The sequence below is a fragment of the Diprion similis genome, chromosome 1 (assembly GCF_021155765.1).
Source record: "Diprion similis isolate iyDipSimi1 chromosome 1, iyDipSimi1.1, whole genome shotgun sequence".
Lineage (NCBI taxonomy): Eukaryota > Metazoa > Arthropoda > Insecta > Hymenoptera > Diprionidae > Diprion > Diprion similis.
In genome coordinates this window covers 9,876,970-9,894,496 of record NC_060105.1, presented here as the reverse complement: position 1 = coordinate 9,894,496, position 17,527 = coordinate 9,876,970, and the positions used below count along the sequence as shown (strand labels likewise).

Below are 17,527 nucleotides of genomic sequence, written 5' to 3'. Positions count from 1 at the left end.
TTTCTTTACCTTCGGTGAAAAATGATGGCAATATTTGAAAAGAAGAAACAAGTATCGTTAATTTAACATACTTAGTCAGAGCTTCGGAGTTGTTGACTAAGGTCTTCACAGCAATAGCTAATTGATTAATAATTTCCTTTTCAGTTTTTCCCTCTTTATTATAAGTGGGTGATTGAATCTGCTGCACATAACAAGGTAGTATTGCCTCCAAGATTATCTAAGACAATATGCACATTTATCAGATTTAAAAAGGTCAGCAAGATGTTAGCCTTGCATGCCTAAAATACAATTTATTCAAAGAGTTTGTGACAAACCAGCATTTGTTGCCCACGAACTGAATCAGCTGCGTATGCAATAACCATAACACAAAGAGAGATACAGTCCAAAACTGTAACCATTTCATTTTCATCGTGGTAACAAAAATCAATAGCCTTTAGAGGTTTATCTTCTTTCACCAATTCTCCAATATTTAAAGGATCTGGTGATGGGGTTTCCAAGCTTAACAAAAGATTGAACAGGCAATTAGATGCAACCTGAAACGTAAGATCTCGTTATTAATTGATTATTCATTCCGGACAGCGTTACGAACGTCTTTATAATAGAATAACTTGCCTTATGAGCTTCTCCGTGTACGCTCATTTCATCGGTGTCTAAAATTGCTGATACGCTACCAAACATTTGAAGTATGAAAGGTTTTCTATTCATAAGATAAAATTGTTTGACAGCATATTCAACCGTGGTCTTCACCAGTTTGTTTGTTTGATGATTGGAATACAATTGTAATAACGTAGGCATAATTAGTAAGTATCCATTTGTTGAGAAAATATTTTTAAAATTGTGAGCAGCATTGATGTATGTAGCCATTACGTATCTCAAAATACATGAATCTTCACTGTGGAGTATTATTGCTCCGTTTAGAACGTTGAGAAACAGATGAATGTCACCGGAATAAGCAAAATTTCCTGCCATCGCTTCAAACATTCGAGCGATTAATCTCACCCACATAAATTTGTGCAATACATCTAGGCCAAGGAGTTCCTGAAATATAAATACCACAATTGAGGGCCAAGAAGTTCATGAATTTATGTCATCTAATGATCAATAAGGCATTTTCAATTTTTAGATAAACATTTCAAGTATTTTACTGCATAAATGCCTTTAGAGTCATAGTTTCATCTCTGTAATCGATCAGAAAGGTAATCACCTTCCCAATTTCTCCACCTTTGTAGAGATCGAGGTCAGCCTCCAGGGCTTTTCTTGGAAAAGAAGGAAGTTTCATAAGTTCTTCATGCAAAAATACTACCCTTTGTACAACCATATCCACATTTTTCAAAATTGCCCACGTTAAGAGGACTTTGCCGATCTCTACAAACTTATGAATCAATTCCTGACGCTGTAAGGCATTGAAGGCTTCTTCAGGTTTCATGTGCACAAGTTCAAGTTGAGGGTACTGAGACCGCTTGAAGAAATAGTAGTCTCGTACATAAGAGGTCGGGTTGTGTATTTGATCTGGAAAAAATGTAAAAAATGCTTAGCTTCACGAAAGTAAACGTTATAACAATAAAAATCATCGTCCACGACTCACGTGTTTTGTAATCGATCAAAAAATACTCCTTATGTTTACTTTCTTCAATACCAAAAAAATCCACAGATTCTCTCAATATCTGACAAAATTGCGTATCCTCTTGTACAGGAAATTGTGAGGGGATTCCACCTGCATCTGGATCCTGTGGACCGTGTACTATAATTTTTTTAGCCGATGGCACGTTAGCCGTGAGAAGAATCGAGGCATCGCACTGCTCTTTCCTCAGTATTTGCTTTAAATCTTTGAACATTATTCCATGAACACTGTGTACTACCTAGATGGAAACAGTTAACATTGTAAAAACAGGCCATAAATACGTGTGATAAGATCGTGAGTTTTCAATAAGAGAATAAGAGTTTTTATCTACCATCCATAGTATTGACAAGGCTGTCCCAATAAGCTTTTGTCCTTCCTCATGCGGAGAACGTACGTAAAACATAACATATCCTATGATGTAATTGTACAGAGCAAAGGCAGCCTGTTGTGGAAGTTTTGGAACAAATCTGATAAGATGTCTAAGGATTTTGAACATCAGTTCTTGCTTCTCCCTCGTCAAACGCTCCAAGACGTATCGTAAAAACAAAGCACTGTCCTCTACCAAGCAATTCCAAATCACCTATTGAATGTAATTAATTATTGTTATTTAATACGGGTGAATTGAAGCTTTGGTAAAAGGTTGGCTCACTTGATAAGCAACTTCATATACTGCGTTTCCATCTTCAGAAACTGCAGCGTCATCTAGAAGATTAATTATTTGTATAATAGCTGAACACAAAGACGATGGAAACAACGACAGAGCAGATTGTCCGTGATGTGAAGTGTTCCTGGGTACTGATTCGCCCGGATCTTCATCTCCTACGTTTCCTAGAAAAACGAATTGTTGGATTTACTTAATACATTACTAAGTACTGATATCAATTTCCTCTCAATACCTTCATCATGGTCATCGCCAACAGGACTAGGCTCGTAAGCTGCTTGTACCGTAATCGGTATAGTGGTAATTAAAAAATTTTCTCTCTCCTCTCGTTTTTTATCATCCTGTGCCTGGAGAGCTTTTTTTATAAGTTCAGTTTGTTGCTTCTTGCGAGTTTTCGTCGCTGTTACTAATGACCTCTAGAATGGAATAATACAAGTGCTCATAAACAGAGTACAAATAATAATACAATTTAGGCATATCATGAATTTGTCATTTACTTACATGACGTTCCTGATTAATCGTCACTTCTTCAACTTTCGTTTTAACTTGAGGCATCCATGGTGGATCGACAACTGGTAACGATTCTATTCCAATTTTCGGAGAAGGCAATGTGAATTCTATACCAGGTGGTGGGACTTTGAAGGTCATATGAGCAGCTTCCTCCATACGGGGCCAAACCTGATATCGCAGTTTCCAAAGGACTTGAAATCTGAGAATAGCGTTTATTCTAATTGTGGTATTCGTATGATGTAGGCCATGGTGCATTATATCGCTTGCTTGGTTTGGAGCTCGTACTGCCGAAATAATGAACAAGGATGCCGCTGATGCAGCAACTTCTTGGTTTGATTCAAGCAGAAGTTCCCAAGATACAGAAAGAATATCGACAAATAATTCTTCTGACATCACAACAGCACCCTTAACCAACGTTGCCAATGGTGTATGGAATGCATCTTTGACCTGTAGGTAAGAGTCATTTGTATTCTAAATTAAAAAAATTCGTGTCTCGTGATTTTTACTCGACACAAAATAGTTTGGCAGGCAGAAATAATTTCAACTTGAAATTGAAAAACAGCGTTATAAACTTCAGTAAATCATCTCCAAAAAAGATAATTGTTTCTGAACTATAAATAGAGCTGTTAAATTACCTGAGTTTTTATGTATTTTGAAATTGGTGGCAGATTTTTGGAACGATTATCTTTATCAGATCTTTTTGATGAATCTTTCCCTCTGTCAAAATCTGATTCTGCGATATCTTTAGATGAGTCTCTGTGCCCTCCGATTAGTCTACCAGATTGAGAACCGTCTAAGGCTCTCTCAATCCTGAATAAATTATTACATTATTAACCGTCGAATTACTCAGACTAAACAACAGAAATGGACTAAAATAACAAATTCAAATAAACCTACCTGTCCTTTCTGCCCATGCTATCTTTTCGACGAACCGGTGAGACTTGAGTACTGGCTTGATCAGAAATCTTGCGACTTCGTTTGTCCTTTTTGGTATCATCTTTTTTGTCTGTATCAAAATCAAATGTACCAGTTCCATTGATAATCCCGAACTCCTCTCCATAGATTTTTCTAATTGATTTTATAAGCCTGGCACTAGCGCGCATTTGTCGTCGATAACATATTGGGTGGCAGAAATTTTGATGAGAACAGTAAAAGTTGAAGGAATTTGCTATTTGCACAACTACCTGAAAGTTCATGAAAACATTGGGTTTTATTTACGACAGGTAAATAGATCTACAGAAACATTATATTTTCTTACCTTTAGCCAGGGAAAATTTTTATTGGTTTCATCAGTGTCATTGCTGTCACTTGGACTCTCCGGAGGTTGATCATCGCTAAGTATTCCTGGAGATTCTTCACCGCTTACTTCACCGCCAAGTCCTGGTTCAGAAGTGTCGCTCCTGTCTGATAAAGAGCTCACTTTCCTTTTTGACTGAATAGAGTCTGCACGTTTTACAGTATCTGAATTAAAACCAAAGTGTAACAGATAATTGATACCTTTGTTGGTTTGTAAACTCAACTCTAGATACTACGAAACTATCATTTGACATCTGGTAGAAAATTAAGGGTAAGAGTCACTGTCTTTCTAACAATCTGTCTCGTTTGTAAAAGGAGTTAAGATATTAATAAACTTACAAGATTCACCCTCTACGTCTTTTCCATCCTTGGTTCCTCTGCGTAGCTTCAAGCTTCTTCGTTTAAAGGATCCAGTTGGATTACCTGTTGTTCCACGACGTAATAAAAATGGACGCCCCTGTGGAGCAGGAGTACGTTTGCTCTTCTCCTTGTCGTTAATTTGTATCTCCTCCCCTTGAATTGTTACAGTAGACTTGCTACTGCCCTCCGATTCATTGTCTGGTTCGTGCAGCACAAAACTAATCTTTCTCTCTGCAATTTATAGACATGCGAGATGAGAAATTGCAAGAGTAGATACGTCAACTGTTGTACTTCTACAGAATCTCGCAAGGCTCACCTGCCTCTCGATCTCCAGCAATGGACTGGAGACTTTGTGCCGATGTCTGGGAATGTCCCATTGATGAAAGAGCCATACTCCACCGGCGATTGGCTTCACGACTATACATTCTTTCCCAAGGTGGAGGTCGTTCTCGAGTTGACAGTCTGCTGGACTTTGGCAAAGTCTGATATGTCTCTCTCAAAAAAGCCGTTATCTCCAAAAGAAGTGTACAAGCTACCAGTCGAAGAGCAATTGGACATTGAGATCCATAACCATTGATACTGGCTAGAATATACGTCAGTGGGAATTTTTTTAGATTGAGGTCAACCGTTTCACATGCAATAATCCACTACTAAAAATGAAGTGATCATGAGTCGTCAGTGTAAATCATTTGATTGTGTGCATGGGATTACCTTCATCGAGAAAGTCCTCCTCCTCATCCTCCACCACAAGTTCCTTCTGTTTATTTTCGTCAGAAACCATTGCCGTTATGGCATCCACATTAAGCTTATCCTCAGCAAGCATTTCTTCCAATCTTGTACCAATAGCCTGAAGATAAAAGTCGAATATTGATAAGTGAAGACAAGGTCTCGAAGAATTCGATTTAGACATTTAAGCTATTCCTAGTCACCTCTGCCCATTGGTAGAACAATTTTCCAGCTGACCGCTGCAAAACATGTGTTCGCCGCAGACCAGTAGGTGCATTTCGACTATTGAGTGGGACGGAAGGGCGGAAGATTGGGAAATTTAGTTTCATCCATGTCGGCCAATGGCCTTTATTGCACTGGTGTACGAGATGGGCACATTCCAAAATGAGTGCGGCACGTGCTACGACAGGTGCGTGTGGCTAAATAGAAGAGAAGCTTGTACTCGTGGTAATTGAACTTTGCGTAGGCTGTCATGATCGGCTGAGATCCAAAAGAAATTTGTTAACCATTTACCAAGTCCAGGATGGCTGCCATCAAATGATGATCTGGTACGGAACCTGGTTGACATGTTTCCAATAGAAATGAAAACCTCAGCATACCAGTGTGCACCAAGGCGATAGGAACCATCCTTCTTTCTTTCAACACTACGAATTCTGACTCTCTAGATGCCTCGCCGATATCCATAGAGTTTCTTCGGCTGAAATCTGTAATGAATGGAGTACAAAATAAGATCCGTTAATCTTCAGGATCTCCGTCAACTTACAACATCCTGGTGCTTCTTCCAAACTCTCTTTCTTTTTTCCCTTTCCTAATCCAATTTTGTTCAATTGATCCTCCATTCTACGCTTTGCTTTCTGTAGCGTTTGGCCAACCCTAAAAATGGATTGATTTAAATTCTCACACAAAGTGGTAAGTCATTTGGAAATAAATAGGTATTGGTATATTGAATGTCGTAAGCCAGCAGTCGTCTCACAAGTTTTTGGACATGTTTCATTGAACTCGTCATTTTTCTTACCCTCTTCCACCTCTCGAAGTACTGCGATAATAAGCATGATGTATACTTGGTTGTCTGATGAAACTACCCTCTGTTGGAGATTCGCTGCTATCATGGCTATCCGTTGAATCAGTTCGGCCGTATTCCTTTCGGAACCAATTTACTAGAAATCGAATGTGATAGACTCATGATCTGAATGAACGCAGATGAATCAAACAACGGTAGAATCCCTTACCGATTCCTCCAATTTGAAATCGCTTCAATTTCCGTGACTTTGCAGATCCCATGCAAGACTCAGCAATACCCAAATTTCGCTCGCTTTGTCTAGGAGTTAGGATATGATGTTTCTTTCGCAAATTCCCCGACGGACTTTGGCTGATCTTTGCATTTTCTTCACTCAGTTCCGTCTCCAAGAGGCTCTGCCAATAGGCATATAATTATTTCAAGCCGATGTAGTTTTTTCGTTTAAATTTTGTCATATCTTGTATACCTACGGCACATGTGGAGGAAGTGCTCCGCTTTTTGAATAAAAATTTACGGGTTCCTCTGTCATCCATAACGTAGCATGACTCGGCGCCAAGGTCAACGTTTTCTTCTAGTTCCGATTGATGTATGTGTCTGTAATTAACATCTTCAGCTTTACGTTTCAGCCAACTTTGCAAGGTGAGTTGTAATTGTTACCTTATGACACGAGTCGTTTGAATATTGCTGTTATTTCGTTTGTTCGGTCTGTCAGCAGAATCTAGTAAACCGCTGAGAGCAACTCGACGGAAAACCCCACCATGAGCTTCCTTAATGTAAGTCATTAGCTGCCTGAGATCACAGTGAATGGTCACGTTTTCCTGAGACTTCAATTCCTTGAAAGATTTGACAAATCTTGTGACCAGAGTCTTAAAGACATTGCACATTATTTGCCCCTCTATGCCACGACCTCCACCCCCGCCTAGGCCAGCACCAAAATTAGTTGCGTACCCTCCCTGTGATGCAACATCCGGGGATTTGCTCGAGCTTCGTTTCTGGTCTGCAGCGTATTGGAGGAGGGACAGAAAAATAGGGAGAAAATTATTAAAATCTGAAAAACCGGTTAAAATTTTACCTGATGTTACTCACTAAGTGGAGATAATAACGAACTTGGATCTACGCAGAATCCCACATAAGCGTGAAAGAAATCCAAAATCTCTGGTATGGGTTGATCACGAATCATACTTCGTAAAAACTTTGAAAATTGTCGAGAACTTGCGCGATGTAGTTTGCAAAGTATAGTTTGACCTTGCGACCGAATAAAGTCTGCAGGTGGACCACGCATGCCTTCCGCACAACCGTGTGGACATCCCAAATGTTTTAAAACTCTGATCACACAATTCATCAACAAATGATGTGCAGTTACTTCCACTCCCGTTGGTCTACTGTTACTTTTCTGCTGCTGGTCATTCGTCGGAGAATCATGCTTACTGGGAGCCTTATCAGACTTGCCGCTATTAGAACCTGCGTAAGAAATACAAGTGATAATTCCAATCACGGATGAGGTGTGGTCCACTTAATTTCAATTGGAAAGTGTGAATTGAAAGAAAAAGGATAATAAGTGATACCAGCATTACTGTTAGTTGCCTCCTCGCGAAGACATTGTTTCAGCACTCCCATATCCATCAGTAGTTCCAACAGATTTAAGATGTTTTCACAGACACGCAACGTACAGCACAAGTTATCTCGGAGCGCTACCGCGTGTACAGCCTATTTACAATAATTGAAGAGATCTAACTTCTCGAATATAAGGAGACAAAAAAAAAAGCTGGTGTAAGTCACGTCTGGATTTTATTATGCATGTTTTATACCTTGAGTACCACTTGATAATCTATGTCGCCTTCTTTGGTGATGTAGCAAGCTGATCCTGGAGCTTCGGGAATTTCTTCTCCGGTATAAGTGATATTCGAGTCAGTTTGCGATCTGGTAAGACTTGGCTTTCTTTCAAATCCTAATCGACTACCATGCAGACTGGTTGCGTCTAGTTGACTATCGATGGAACCCTGAAATACGTAAGAGTTTTTTTTAAGATGACACAATCAATGTGCAGAGGAAAAGGAAAAAATTTGGAATAAAAAGACTGTAAATTAGATCAATCAATTTACCTGACGTTTCATGTAATCCGGAGATGGTGTAGGCGTGTGTTCGGTCACGGTAATTATAGGATTGGGAACAGCGTAAGATTGACTGTAAAATCGACCCTGCTTTCTTTCTACGCGAGTGTCGCCTATGTATCTGGAAAAAATATTCTGTAAGAAATCTAATATTAATTTAATAACTCTACGTGCATGCGTTATGGTACATCCTAAAACCAAGCACTAATCTTTCTAACTATTGGCCTATTCTTTTTATTCCTCTTTTTTTCAGTATCATGCTAATTTAGTTGGTAATACCGACGTATCAAGCATTAGCACGTTCTCAATGCTGAATTAACCGAAGGTTAAGAGACTACAACAGTTTGGACGGACCTGCTTTAGTGGAAAATTACCCCACGTGTACAAAAGTATTATCAATCACATACTTCTGCGACTCTATTTTGTGCAGAGCAAAAGCAGAGAAGTAGAAAATCCTCGCAAAGTTAAGGCTCATGAATTGATCTTTGGAAGGAATATAGGAAGCTTCGGAGAAGGTTCATAAAACTTAAGCATGAAAAATAATAATTGTATAGAAACCTGTAATATTCTTAGGGCATTTATTTAATGTGTTTAGCAAAATTGGTTCGGAGTAGAAGCTCATGGATCCTTTCAACTCAACAGATGGTCCATTTTATATGACTTGAGATGAATGAGGAAGAGTCGTTCTGATAAGTATAAAGCAAAAGTATTAAATGAAGTTGAGATTTTTTAACCGTTGTTATTCTCAATTTGTTAGAATACTCCTTAGATGAAATTGCTTTGGTATAGAAAATGAGATAGAAGCTTTGCACAGATCAATTGCATTATTAGGTCCTAAGGGTCTCTGGGTGCGGGCTTTTCAAGTTAAAAATGAGGGAAGTCCGTACCTTGCGTCAATTACTGTGAGTTCATCATTACTGTGTACAAGAGACCCTTTCTGTAAATCATTTCACGTCTAGAAAACTCTAATCGATCACGTAATTTGTTAATTCTCTATCTTGTGAAAAGCAAAGACAATAAGAGAAAAAGAGTTCTTGCAGAGTTAATTTTTCGAAATAAACGATGAAAAGGTTTTAGAAATTCAATCAACTTGAGAATAAAGGACTTGAAGTGTTGTAGAACTTAGAATAGAACTTGAATTTTGAGAATTTTTTTTTATTTCACGCCCTGGATGTGATTTATGAGCGATGAAGAGGATAGATCTAGTACAAGCATTGAAGTGTTGCATCGTCTTTGGAATTTTATCAATTGAATCTGTTTAATACACAATTACTTTCAATGTCTGAGGGACTTGAATGAGTAACGTTAATCAGGGAAGGATGAAATTGCCATGATAAGTAAAACAAAGTAGAAGCTTGAACATTTTGATTAAATTATTACGTGAAAAAAGCAGAAAGTACTTTACGTACGAGGTGAGATTGGTGATGGTGAATTACTAATACTCGCAATAATCAAGGTAAACCTAGGTGCAAACTAGAAGCTAAAGGCAGACTAAAAGCATTTTCACGAACGACTTCTGGAGTGTCAGTAGGGCCATTAACGACTTACCCGCCCGCGGTCAGCTCGTCTATCAAGCAGCTGAGCCACGAGTATGAGGGTGAAAGAGCGAAAGAGAAAGACACAGAGAAAGACATTACACATAGTTCGTAGTGGGACAGTTAAATTCCATAATATAAAATTAATATACCACGAAGCTCTTGGTGAAACGTTACAAGTACGATACTGTGTACGATATTACCGAGAGTACTGTTAATACCTTTGCTACGATTACACGTTATTCGTATTGCTTGAGACTGTTTTTTATGTAAAAAAAAAACCTGCGGTTATTTTTTGTAATATGCCATTGAACTTGTCTTACATTGTTTTCACTAACGAGGTAAATGATATAAGTTATTGCCATGCACAAGGTGAATCCTAATTTGCAGATAAAATATCTGGTACATTTTACTAGCGTTAAGATTTTGTACGCTGATTGTGAAAAACATGTATATGTATACTGTAGACGGACCTACCAAAGTAATATTCACGCCTACTTGATTAAAATAGTATTGTAAAAAGATGAATATAGTCTATTATCATGCCTTCTATACGATATAAATATTGCTAGCAAAGAAGAAAGTATATAGCTATTTTAAGTAGACTTAATAAATTTAACAATGATTTTTCTATAAAAACTACGTACAAGTAAGTTTTCAGTGAAATGGTAATTCGTGAAACTACAAAAGAAGAGCGTAAGAAAATTTGACTCGTATGTAGAGCATTTCTTTAAAAAGCTTATAAAGATCAAGTCTACATTCGGAAAGTGTGCTTATCTTTGACAGACAAGGAAAAGCCTGGTTAAAGTTATCAATGCAAAAACTAATATTTTCCTCAGAATGTGCTCAATGAATAATAAAAGTAGTCAAGATATGTATAGTCAAGGTTTAACGGTGGTCAAAGACTTGTTCAGTTTTGATCTAACTTCAAGTTATGAAACAACAACTACCTAATTGATTTCCTCTAAAAATTCTGGAGATTTTGTGAGTCTCGTTCCTTCAATTTTATGCACGTATCACGTAATTTGTCTGTAAATAATTTCAGATTAAAATTCAATATTGTGGCTATGTACCTCAAACTGGGCATGCTTTTCCCTTTAATTAAATTGGTCGGATGCTTTATTCTGTCTACATCTTTTGCATCGAATATTTTCGAAAATGTAGAAGCCGGTCTAGTCAGATGATCATCTCCTGTGTCCAGGCTCCTATGACATTCCTGTTCAACCGTCAGGCAAGTTAATCCATGAGCTTTCCTCAAACTCTACTTTCACTAAGGTTTCAAACACATCTCAAATAAGCTGTTAATCACAACAAATCCAGATATACTCTTTATACCTGTTCAAAAAATGGCTTCGGTTCATCTTGGCCGATCTTTTCCAAAGTTTTTTCAGACTTCGACAGCAGTTTAGTTTCAACAAACGCTTTGAGATCGGCCATTTTCATACGCTTTTTAACTTTTTCACTGGCACGCCGAGTGTGGCTTGAATCAGCCAACTTTGAAGCGTACGGAGATTCTGAAAAGGTAGCAAGATCTTACGGAGAAATAGAAACAGTTTCAATCGAATTTATATAACGTATCAGAGATACCTGCAAGAATAGAAACGTCTTTGGGCTCTGGGACTTCGATGAAATCCTTAGCCTCTTCGCGCCTGTTACTCTCCGGACTTTGGTAGATCGATACCTCGATTTTTGGAATCGGTAAAGAATTGCTCCGTCTCCGAGGTTGCTGCTGCGTGTAGGACTCTTCGCTGATTTCTCGGAGCCTGGAAATTATTGATTGAAAAAACCTGTATCAATCAAATATTATGAAACCGATTCCGCTTCTGAAGTTACAAAAATACTCGTCATAGTGATAAACGTGAACATTATTTAGTTTAAATTCTTACCGATGATACAGAAACTGAAGAGCCCAAAATACACCTTCTTCTTGCCATTGCGCAACAAAGAGACATCTGAGGACAGCCACATCAAGGAATGTCGCTGCGCATATATCAACAATCGATGCATGGCCTCCATTTCTAATCGTAGATCGAGTGGTAGGTGAGCCATGAAAGTTTGTAGCAGTTCCCATGATTTTAGAACTATCAACTGAGTCCTTGTCTAACGATCTGAACAAGTGATACGTAAAACATATATAAATGAATAAATGTTCACGTTCTTGTTTAGCTACACATATAAATTTTACTGGACGAAAATTATAATCTTAGGTGAAAATAAATTTTCAGTTATTGAAGCTACGAACCCCATTTTCTGCATGAATGGTTTCGATTCAAATTGTTTCGCGTCTAAGCCGGATATTGCAGTGACTTGTTCTATAGTCATGGTGGATTTGAAGGCATTCGTCGTACGGCCCATGGCAACATGAAAAATGCTGGCTTCACCCTATAGGACGAGGTTAGATCACATTTAGTAGACATTATTTTGTTGGGCAGAGAATTGTGCGTGAATTCAGTGAATTTTCTTTACAACTAAATTTGTACATACAGCAAAAATTGTTGACACCTCTTTCACACCGTCTATAGTCTTCTCCGACTCTGTGAGAGATGGTAGTCTGAATATTACCTGCGATTAAACGAAGCCAAACAGTAATTTTGTAATACGGATTTTTATAAAAATACATATTACGGATTATTCGTCACTTGGAATTACCACATGTTCGTCTTCGGTGCTTGAACTTTCTTCAGGTATCGTTTCGGGAAATACTGTATCTTTTGGTGAAGAGACCCAATTACTCTGTTGACCAGACAAGAAGCAAAACATAATTTCATGCAAGCTCTATTTCGTGTATTGTGCTTCAATGTAAAGCGTTATACGTATTTCTGAAAAATATCAAACTCACGTCTTCATCCGGTTGTTTGGTTGATGGGGGAGCACCTTGGTCAGAAAAGCACACACTAGCTGATTGACTCGGCGGGCTTTCTGTGTCTAAGAATTCTTCAGTGGCGCCTTTTTCTAAGTAAATAATCATACACTATGAATTGTTGACATTTATTAACTGTTTTTTAGTTTAATTAATGTTTTACATATACACATAAGTATGAAATCTCTTCAAGACTTACTTGCTAAGAATATGTCATCGAACTGTTGATTGTGCTTAGACATCTTCATTGAACGAGTCCATAGTGCTCGTGGTTTTGGACGACAATGCGCTGTGAAACAAGGGGTATCAGGATGTCGACATTCCCATAGCGCGGTCCACATTTTGAGACCGTTTTCTAGACGGAAGTTGGTAGTGAAGTCTGACTCCTTTAGGTGGTTGCAGATCGGAGCAAAAAGATAAACAAATAACTGCAAAAGGGTAAAGAAGAATTGTCGAGCTTAGAAATGTCATTCGGGCATTGTTGTCGTCATTGGATTGAGATAAGACCAATTGAACTAACCGACATTGTTGGTATAGAGAACAAGTAATAGAATGGATTGGAGTGATAAATTCCAGCTTCGGCATCTGCGTCTGCACATTCTTCAGCAGCGTCCAAAATGATCCAGTGCAAAGTATAGAGAAGCTTTGTCTCAACTGCTCCAAGACTTTGGAGATTGGTGTCTTTTCTGTGATCAGAAAAACAGTGTTTTATATTAGTCCATTGAAAGTAGGAAAATATTTTCGCTCTCCAATTAAAAAAAGGTCGAATTACCTGTTATGTAAAAGGTTTGCTGCGGCATGCAGGACGTGTGGAAGAGCAGCTTGGATGAGACGCCATCGAGGAACAGCACCCAGAGCATCAGTCAACGACGGTGAGAGTCCGAAGTGTAAATTCTGTACGAGTACTTTCTCAAAGGACTATAAAAGAAATTATTAAGTGATATGAGAAACGTTTTATTTTTTACGCACATTCATTAATTATATTCATTCGGCAGATCTTACCTTGCACGCTTCTTTCATTTCCTGGATGTCAGCACAATCAATACATTAAATTTTTGTAATAGTTATAATCAATGTTTGAGATTTTGTAAGAAGAATGCCTTTATGATTAAAAAATATTTAGGTATGATATTAACAAACGGTTATTACTTCTTATAACTAGAAACTTGCAGTGATGTCCGACACACGCAACATGCAATATGGACTTGTGCAATTGCTTAGCGGAGAAGCGTACAGCCAATATGTCACATGACAAATAGTTTTACAGCTAGAACCTTCAACATTGTGCATAAATTTACAGCGGTCAATTACTTTTTATTAAAAATCTACGATTTAAAAGATGTTATGTAACATAAAGTTATGTAAGATTGTGTATGGAGTGATAATTCGTAAAATCACATGAATAACTTTTCTACCACGCGTCGAACACGCGACATCTTAAACATGATAAGAAATTAAAAAGAACATCCTGAAGCTGGTTAGCCTTCACTGGTCAAAACATAAACAAAAAATTCAATATTGATCAAACACTGACCGATATATCTGAGATTCTAAACTGGCAATAAAGTAACAACAGTAACGACATCAACGATAATGAGAAGATGAGTACTTTTACATGTGGAATACTACGAAAAGTACGATTTTTAAGAAGTAGGTATATGGAAATATGTTACAAATGGAAATTCTGTGGGACCTCATTCATTTATTCGAACAAACTTCCCACATATTTTCAATAGTAACTAATGTAAATAAATTTGGAGTATTTGCACCACACCAACATCCCATGTAGAACCACATTTGAATCTATGGCTACATATTTTTGTAATGTTTAATAATAAAGTCATAAATTTTGCTAAATAAACTATCTATTTTACATTAAACAGACAACATGCAGAATATTTCGAGGCGTTATTCAGACTGTTATTCTAGCTCCAATGAACCTGTTCATAAAGTTGCGAACATGGAGTAAACACGTATTAGATAATTTACTCATCACATGCAGTCAAAGGCTAATGGTAGAAATCTAAGAGGCTAAACTTTGGAAGGAATCAGAACGAAACGGTAAGCTGGCAAGTGAGTATTCACACGCCACAAAATGACAAAAAGCAGAGCAAAGCTAACTTACATGATGGCCGGGCGCACGTTGACAGAACTGCGGACAGGTGACGATTGGAGGTGGCCACATGGTGGAGAGGGTAGTTTATTGTTAGTGCAAGTCAGGCACAGGGTAAAACGTAGGTGTACAGGTGTCAGCCATGAGGGGTCAGCCATAGAATCACACAACACCATCAAATTGCTTAAACGATGCTTCCCAATTTTTATGGGATTTTTATCTTTACCTTTATCGCAGTGCAATTTAATTAGCTTGCTTATCTGCTGCTCATTTTCTGCGTACACGGTGTATAAATTATTGCTGAAACGTGTGCTGTAATAGGTGAGGGCTAGAATTTTTCAGTATGAATAACGAAAGAAAAATAATATCAAAACGTAATGTATAAAAGTTAATTTTGATTGAATTGCAAGAATTGAATGAAATAATCGGTTAATAATTTTACTGTTTTATCGATTTTATAAGTCTTTCGATGGTTATGTAATGAGATGGAGAAAAATATTAAAAAAAATCATCGATCGATAGCTATCGTTCAAATTATAATCGACACTATAGAAAGTCAAATTACATTTTACGCAACGTTAGAAATAAGCACACGTTACCAGCAATAAAATCAAGTGCAAGCAATATGATGCTATCGTCTATAATTTATTAGCATTTTTTCAGTTTTATACATACACATAAGCGTGTGTCAGTACTTTTAGTTTAGTTAACTTTATTTAACATTTTAACAAGAATATTTTGATTAGGGTTCGATCAAAGTTTTACATTTTCGCTGAAGTATACGTAGCGTGCATCTTACCATACATGATGCTTCGTGAAGTTTTCCAAGCTTGGCTCGTATGAACGGACTATAGAAGATAAAATTTTAATACAACGATTTGTTGATAAAACTTCGAAATAAAAACGAACTATTTCGAGAATTTAATAAACCGCCCAGAAAATATCGTTCTCACCTTGTTTGTCTCCAGAGAAAGGTCTGTATTGGAATAGGCAAGGCTTGATCATGCAAGCTGTCATCAATGGACCGTCTTTTTTCCATGTTAGCCATTCGAAATTTACCTCATACTGTACTCTGGAATGTATTACAATTGATCGACAATTATTCCCACTATAAAATGAATGGAAATAGTTTTGATTTCGAAATGAAAAGTTCCCTTCAGTTTTAATATAACTTTAAACATATATTTCCATGCCATAATTTGGTGAAGTTTTCTCTCAAGTTCCTGAGTTGTAAAACCGGCTCTATTCTCTTTCCGCGTAAACTGTGGATACATTTTGCCTTTTTATTCCTGCGTAATTGAGACAGAAGTGAAAATAGAAGTACTTTGCATGGGGAATTCACGCATTCAAGTACCTCGGATTTATGGTCATAATATCTAACATTCAAGTTTATATCCGGGATTTTCCAAGCTTTCATTACCCGACGAAAAGCATTTCGATTGACCATTGTCATCGCAGGTCTCGTTCGCCTATTTATAGAATGGTCTGATCCACCCACGGACTCCTAAAGCTTTTAGCCTTCATTAAGGGGAAATGCGTGTTGATTGGTCCCAAGTTCACGCTTTGATGTTTAGTTTTCGATAAACCGAGCCATACATCTCAAGGCGAGTCGATGTTGGATAGTGAATTCAATTTCAATACAATTAATGAAGGCTCGTATCACTTGGTCGAACTTTTATCAATAAAAATGAATATCACGATACTTGGTGAAAATGAAAATGCATCCTGTCACCTAACTGCTCTGGAGATCCTACCTCTTCCCGTAAGCGGAGTCTGCAGCTATTATGAATGGAATCGCCGCCAGGAACGAACCAAAATTTGCGTGATAGGAGCGCTCGGATATCGGATAATTCGCGTATAAACACGCAGCTAAGCGTGAACGAAGTGATCTTTCGATAAATTCGAGTTACAAATCACGTACGTAGTATATACATATTCGAAACGCAACGATTATACTAATATTCCAAGACGTTTTTTCGTATTTCCTGTTACTCTACAGCTGGAATCGTCGAGTCGATTAGGCAAATGACGGGGGTGAAACGACGAGGAGAGACGAGTAAATAGAATTACCTTATGCAACGTGATATTCGTTGGGCAGTTATTATTATTATGCATAACGCTTTTGTTGTATCAAAAAGAATTAGATAATCGGAATTGGTTAGAAAATTTTTTTCGTTGATTTACACTAACACCGAGTTGAGTAGCAGCTAAAATGCCGGAATTCCGAGGAAATTTAATTCATTGTTCAGATAAGTCTTTCAACGCTTAACACTGATCGGATCCGAAGCAATCACAAATGTCATTCAGCCACCTATATCTGTGACACATATATTATCAGTATCTCACAGATGATTTGCTCTATTTCGAATTAGGTGTACCAGTTCGTATGATTGGATATTGTTTAAATTAATAAACAAGCGATTGAAGAAGTGACCACAATTTTTTCCGCTCTTACAATAGTTCTAATAATTTTTTTTTTTTTAGTTAATTGATAACGGAATTACGGTAGTGATTATGAACCCACGTTAGGAGTAGCAAACTGGATTTATCACTTATAAAGTCTGGAAAAGTATGGTTAAATAGTGAGAAACGGAGGGAAATGTAAGACTCACGCAAGTGAATGGTTTAGGCATCTTCAAAGTTTGATTGCATTGAGATTCAGCGGCAGGTAGGAGCAACAGAAAATTTCTTAACTGAACGATAGCGCGAGGAGACG

The 17,527-nt window shown here is 37.6% G+C and overlaps 1 protein-coding gene across 9 annotated transcripts in view; it reads right to left on the bottom strand.

The window, feature by feature from the left end:
- Nucleotides 1-17,527, bottom strand: part of LOC124408795 (protein unc-80 homolog) — a 26,119-nt gene extending 8,592 nt beyond the window's left edge. For 5 of the 9 annotated variants that reach the window (XM_046885988.1, XM_046886033.1, XM_046886043.1 and 2 more), the window contains exons 1-43: nt 17,424-17,527; nt 15,765-15,883; nt 15,611-15,659; nt 14,824-14,850; nt 13,701-13,721; nt 13,471-13,616; nt 13,219-13,384; nt 12,898-13,126; nt 12,678-12,790; nt 12,488-12,574; nt 12,323-12,400; nt 12,081-12,220; nt 11,725-11,946; nt 11,426-11,601; nt 11,174-11,370; nt 10,912-11,054; nt 9,852-9,881; nt 8,295-8,424; nt 8,001-8,192; nt 7,758-7,899; nt 7,279-7,653; nt 6,850-7,189; nt 6,663-6,786; nt 6,404-6,587; nt 6,190-6,331; nt 5,938-6,047; nt 5,688-5,878; nt 5,378-5,593; nt 5,160-5,295; nt 4,765-5,031; nt 4,428-4,679; nt 4,051-4,253; nt 3,690-3,976; nt 3,428-3,602; nt 2,784-3,239; nt 2,518-2,698; nt 2,271-2,449; nt 1,953-2,201; nt 1,586-1,859; nt 1,205-1,509; nt 613-1,038; nt 315-533; nt 72-217 (exon numbers count right to left, since the gene is read on the bottom strand). In XM_046885988.1, coding sequence (XP_046741944.1) covers nt 72-217; nt 315-533; nt 613-1,038; nt 1,205-1,509; nt 1,586-1,859; nt 1,953-2,201; nt 2,271-2,449; nt 2,518-2,698; nt 2,784-3,239; nt 3,428-3,602; nt 3,690-3,976; nt 4,051-4,253; nt 4,428-4,679; nt 4,765-5,031; nt 5,160-5,295; nt 5,378-5,593; nt 5,688-5,878; nt 5,938-6,047; nt 6,190-6,331; nt 6,404-6,587; nt 6,663-6,786; nt 6,850-7,189; nt 7,279-7,653; nt 7,758-7,899; nt 8,001-8,192; nt 8,295-8,424; nt 9,852-9,881; nt 10,912-11,054; nt 11,174-11,370; nt 11,426-11,601; nt 11,725-11,946; nt 12,081-12,220; nt 12,323-12,400; nt 12,488-12,574; nt 12,678-12,790; nt 12,898-13,126; nt 13,219-13,384; nt 13,471-13,616; nt 13,701-13,721; nt 14,824-14,850; nt 15,611-15,659; nt 15,765-15,859 — 7,820 coding nt within the window. In that variant the 5' untranslated portion in view covers nt 15,860-15,883; nt 17,424-17,527. The remainder of the gene's footprint in view (nt 1-71; nt 218-314; nt 534-612; nt 1,039-1,204; nt 1,510-1,585; nt 1,860-1,952; nt 2,202-2,270; nt 2,450-2,517; nt 2,699-2,783; nt 3,240-3,427; nt 3,603-3,689; nt 3,977-4,050; nt 4,254-4,427; nt 4,680-4,764; nt 5,032-5,159; nt 5,296-5,377; nt 5,594-5,687; nt 5,879-5,937; nt 6,048-6,189; nt 6,332-6,403; nt 6,588-6,662; nt 6,787-6,849; nt 7,190-7,278; nt 7,654-7,757; nt 7,900-8,000; nt 8,193-8,294; nt 8,425-9,851; nt 9,882-10,911; nt 11,055-11,173; nt 11,371-11,425; nt 11,602-11,724; nt 11,947-12,080; nt 12,221-12,322; nt 12,401-12,487; nt 12,575-12,677; nt 12,791-12,897; nt 13,127-13,218; nt 13,385-13,470; nt 13,617-13,700; nt 13,722-14,823; nt 14,851-15,610; nt 15,660-15,764; nt 15,884-17,423) is intronic. The other 4 variants (XM_046886016.1, XM_046886061.1, XM_046886007.1 and 1 more) reach the window with 4 other exon arrangements.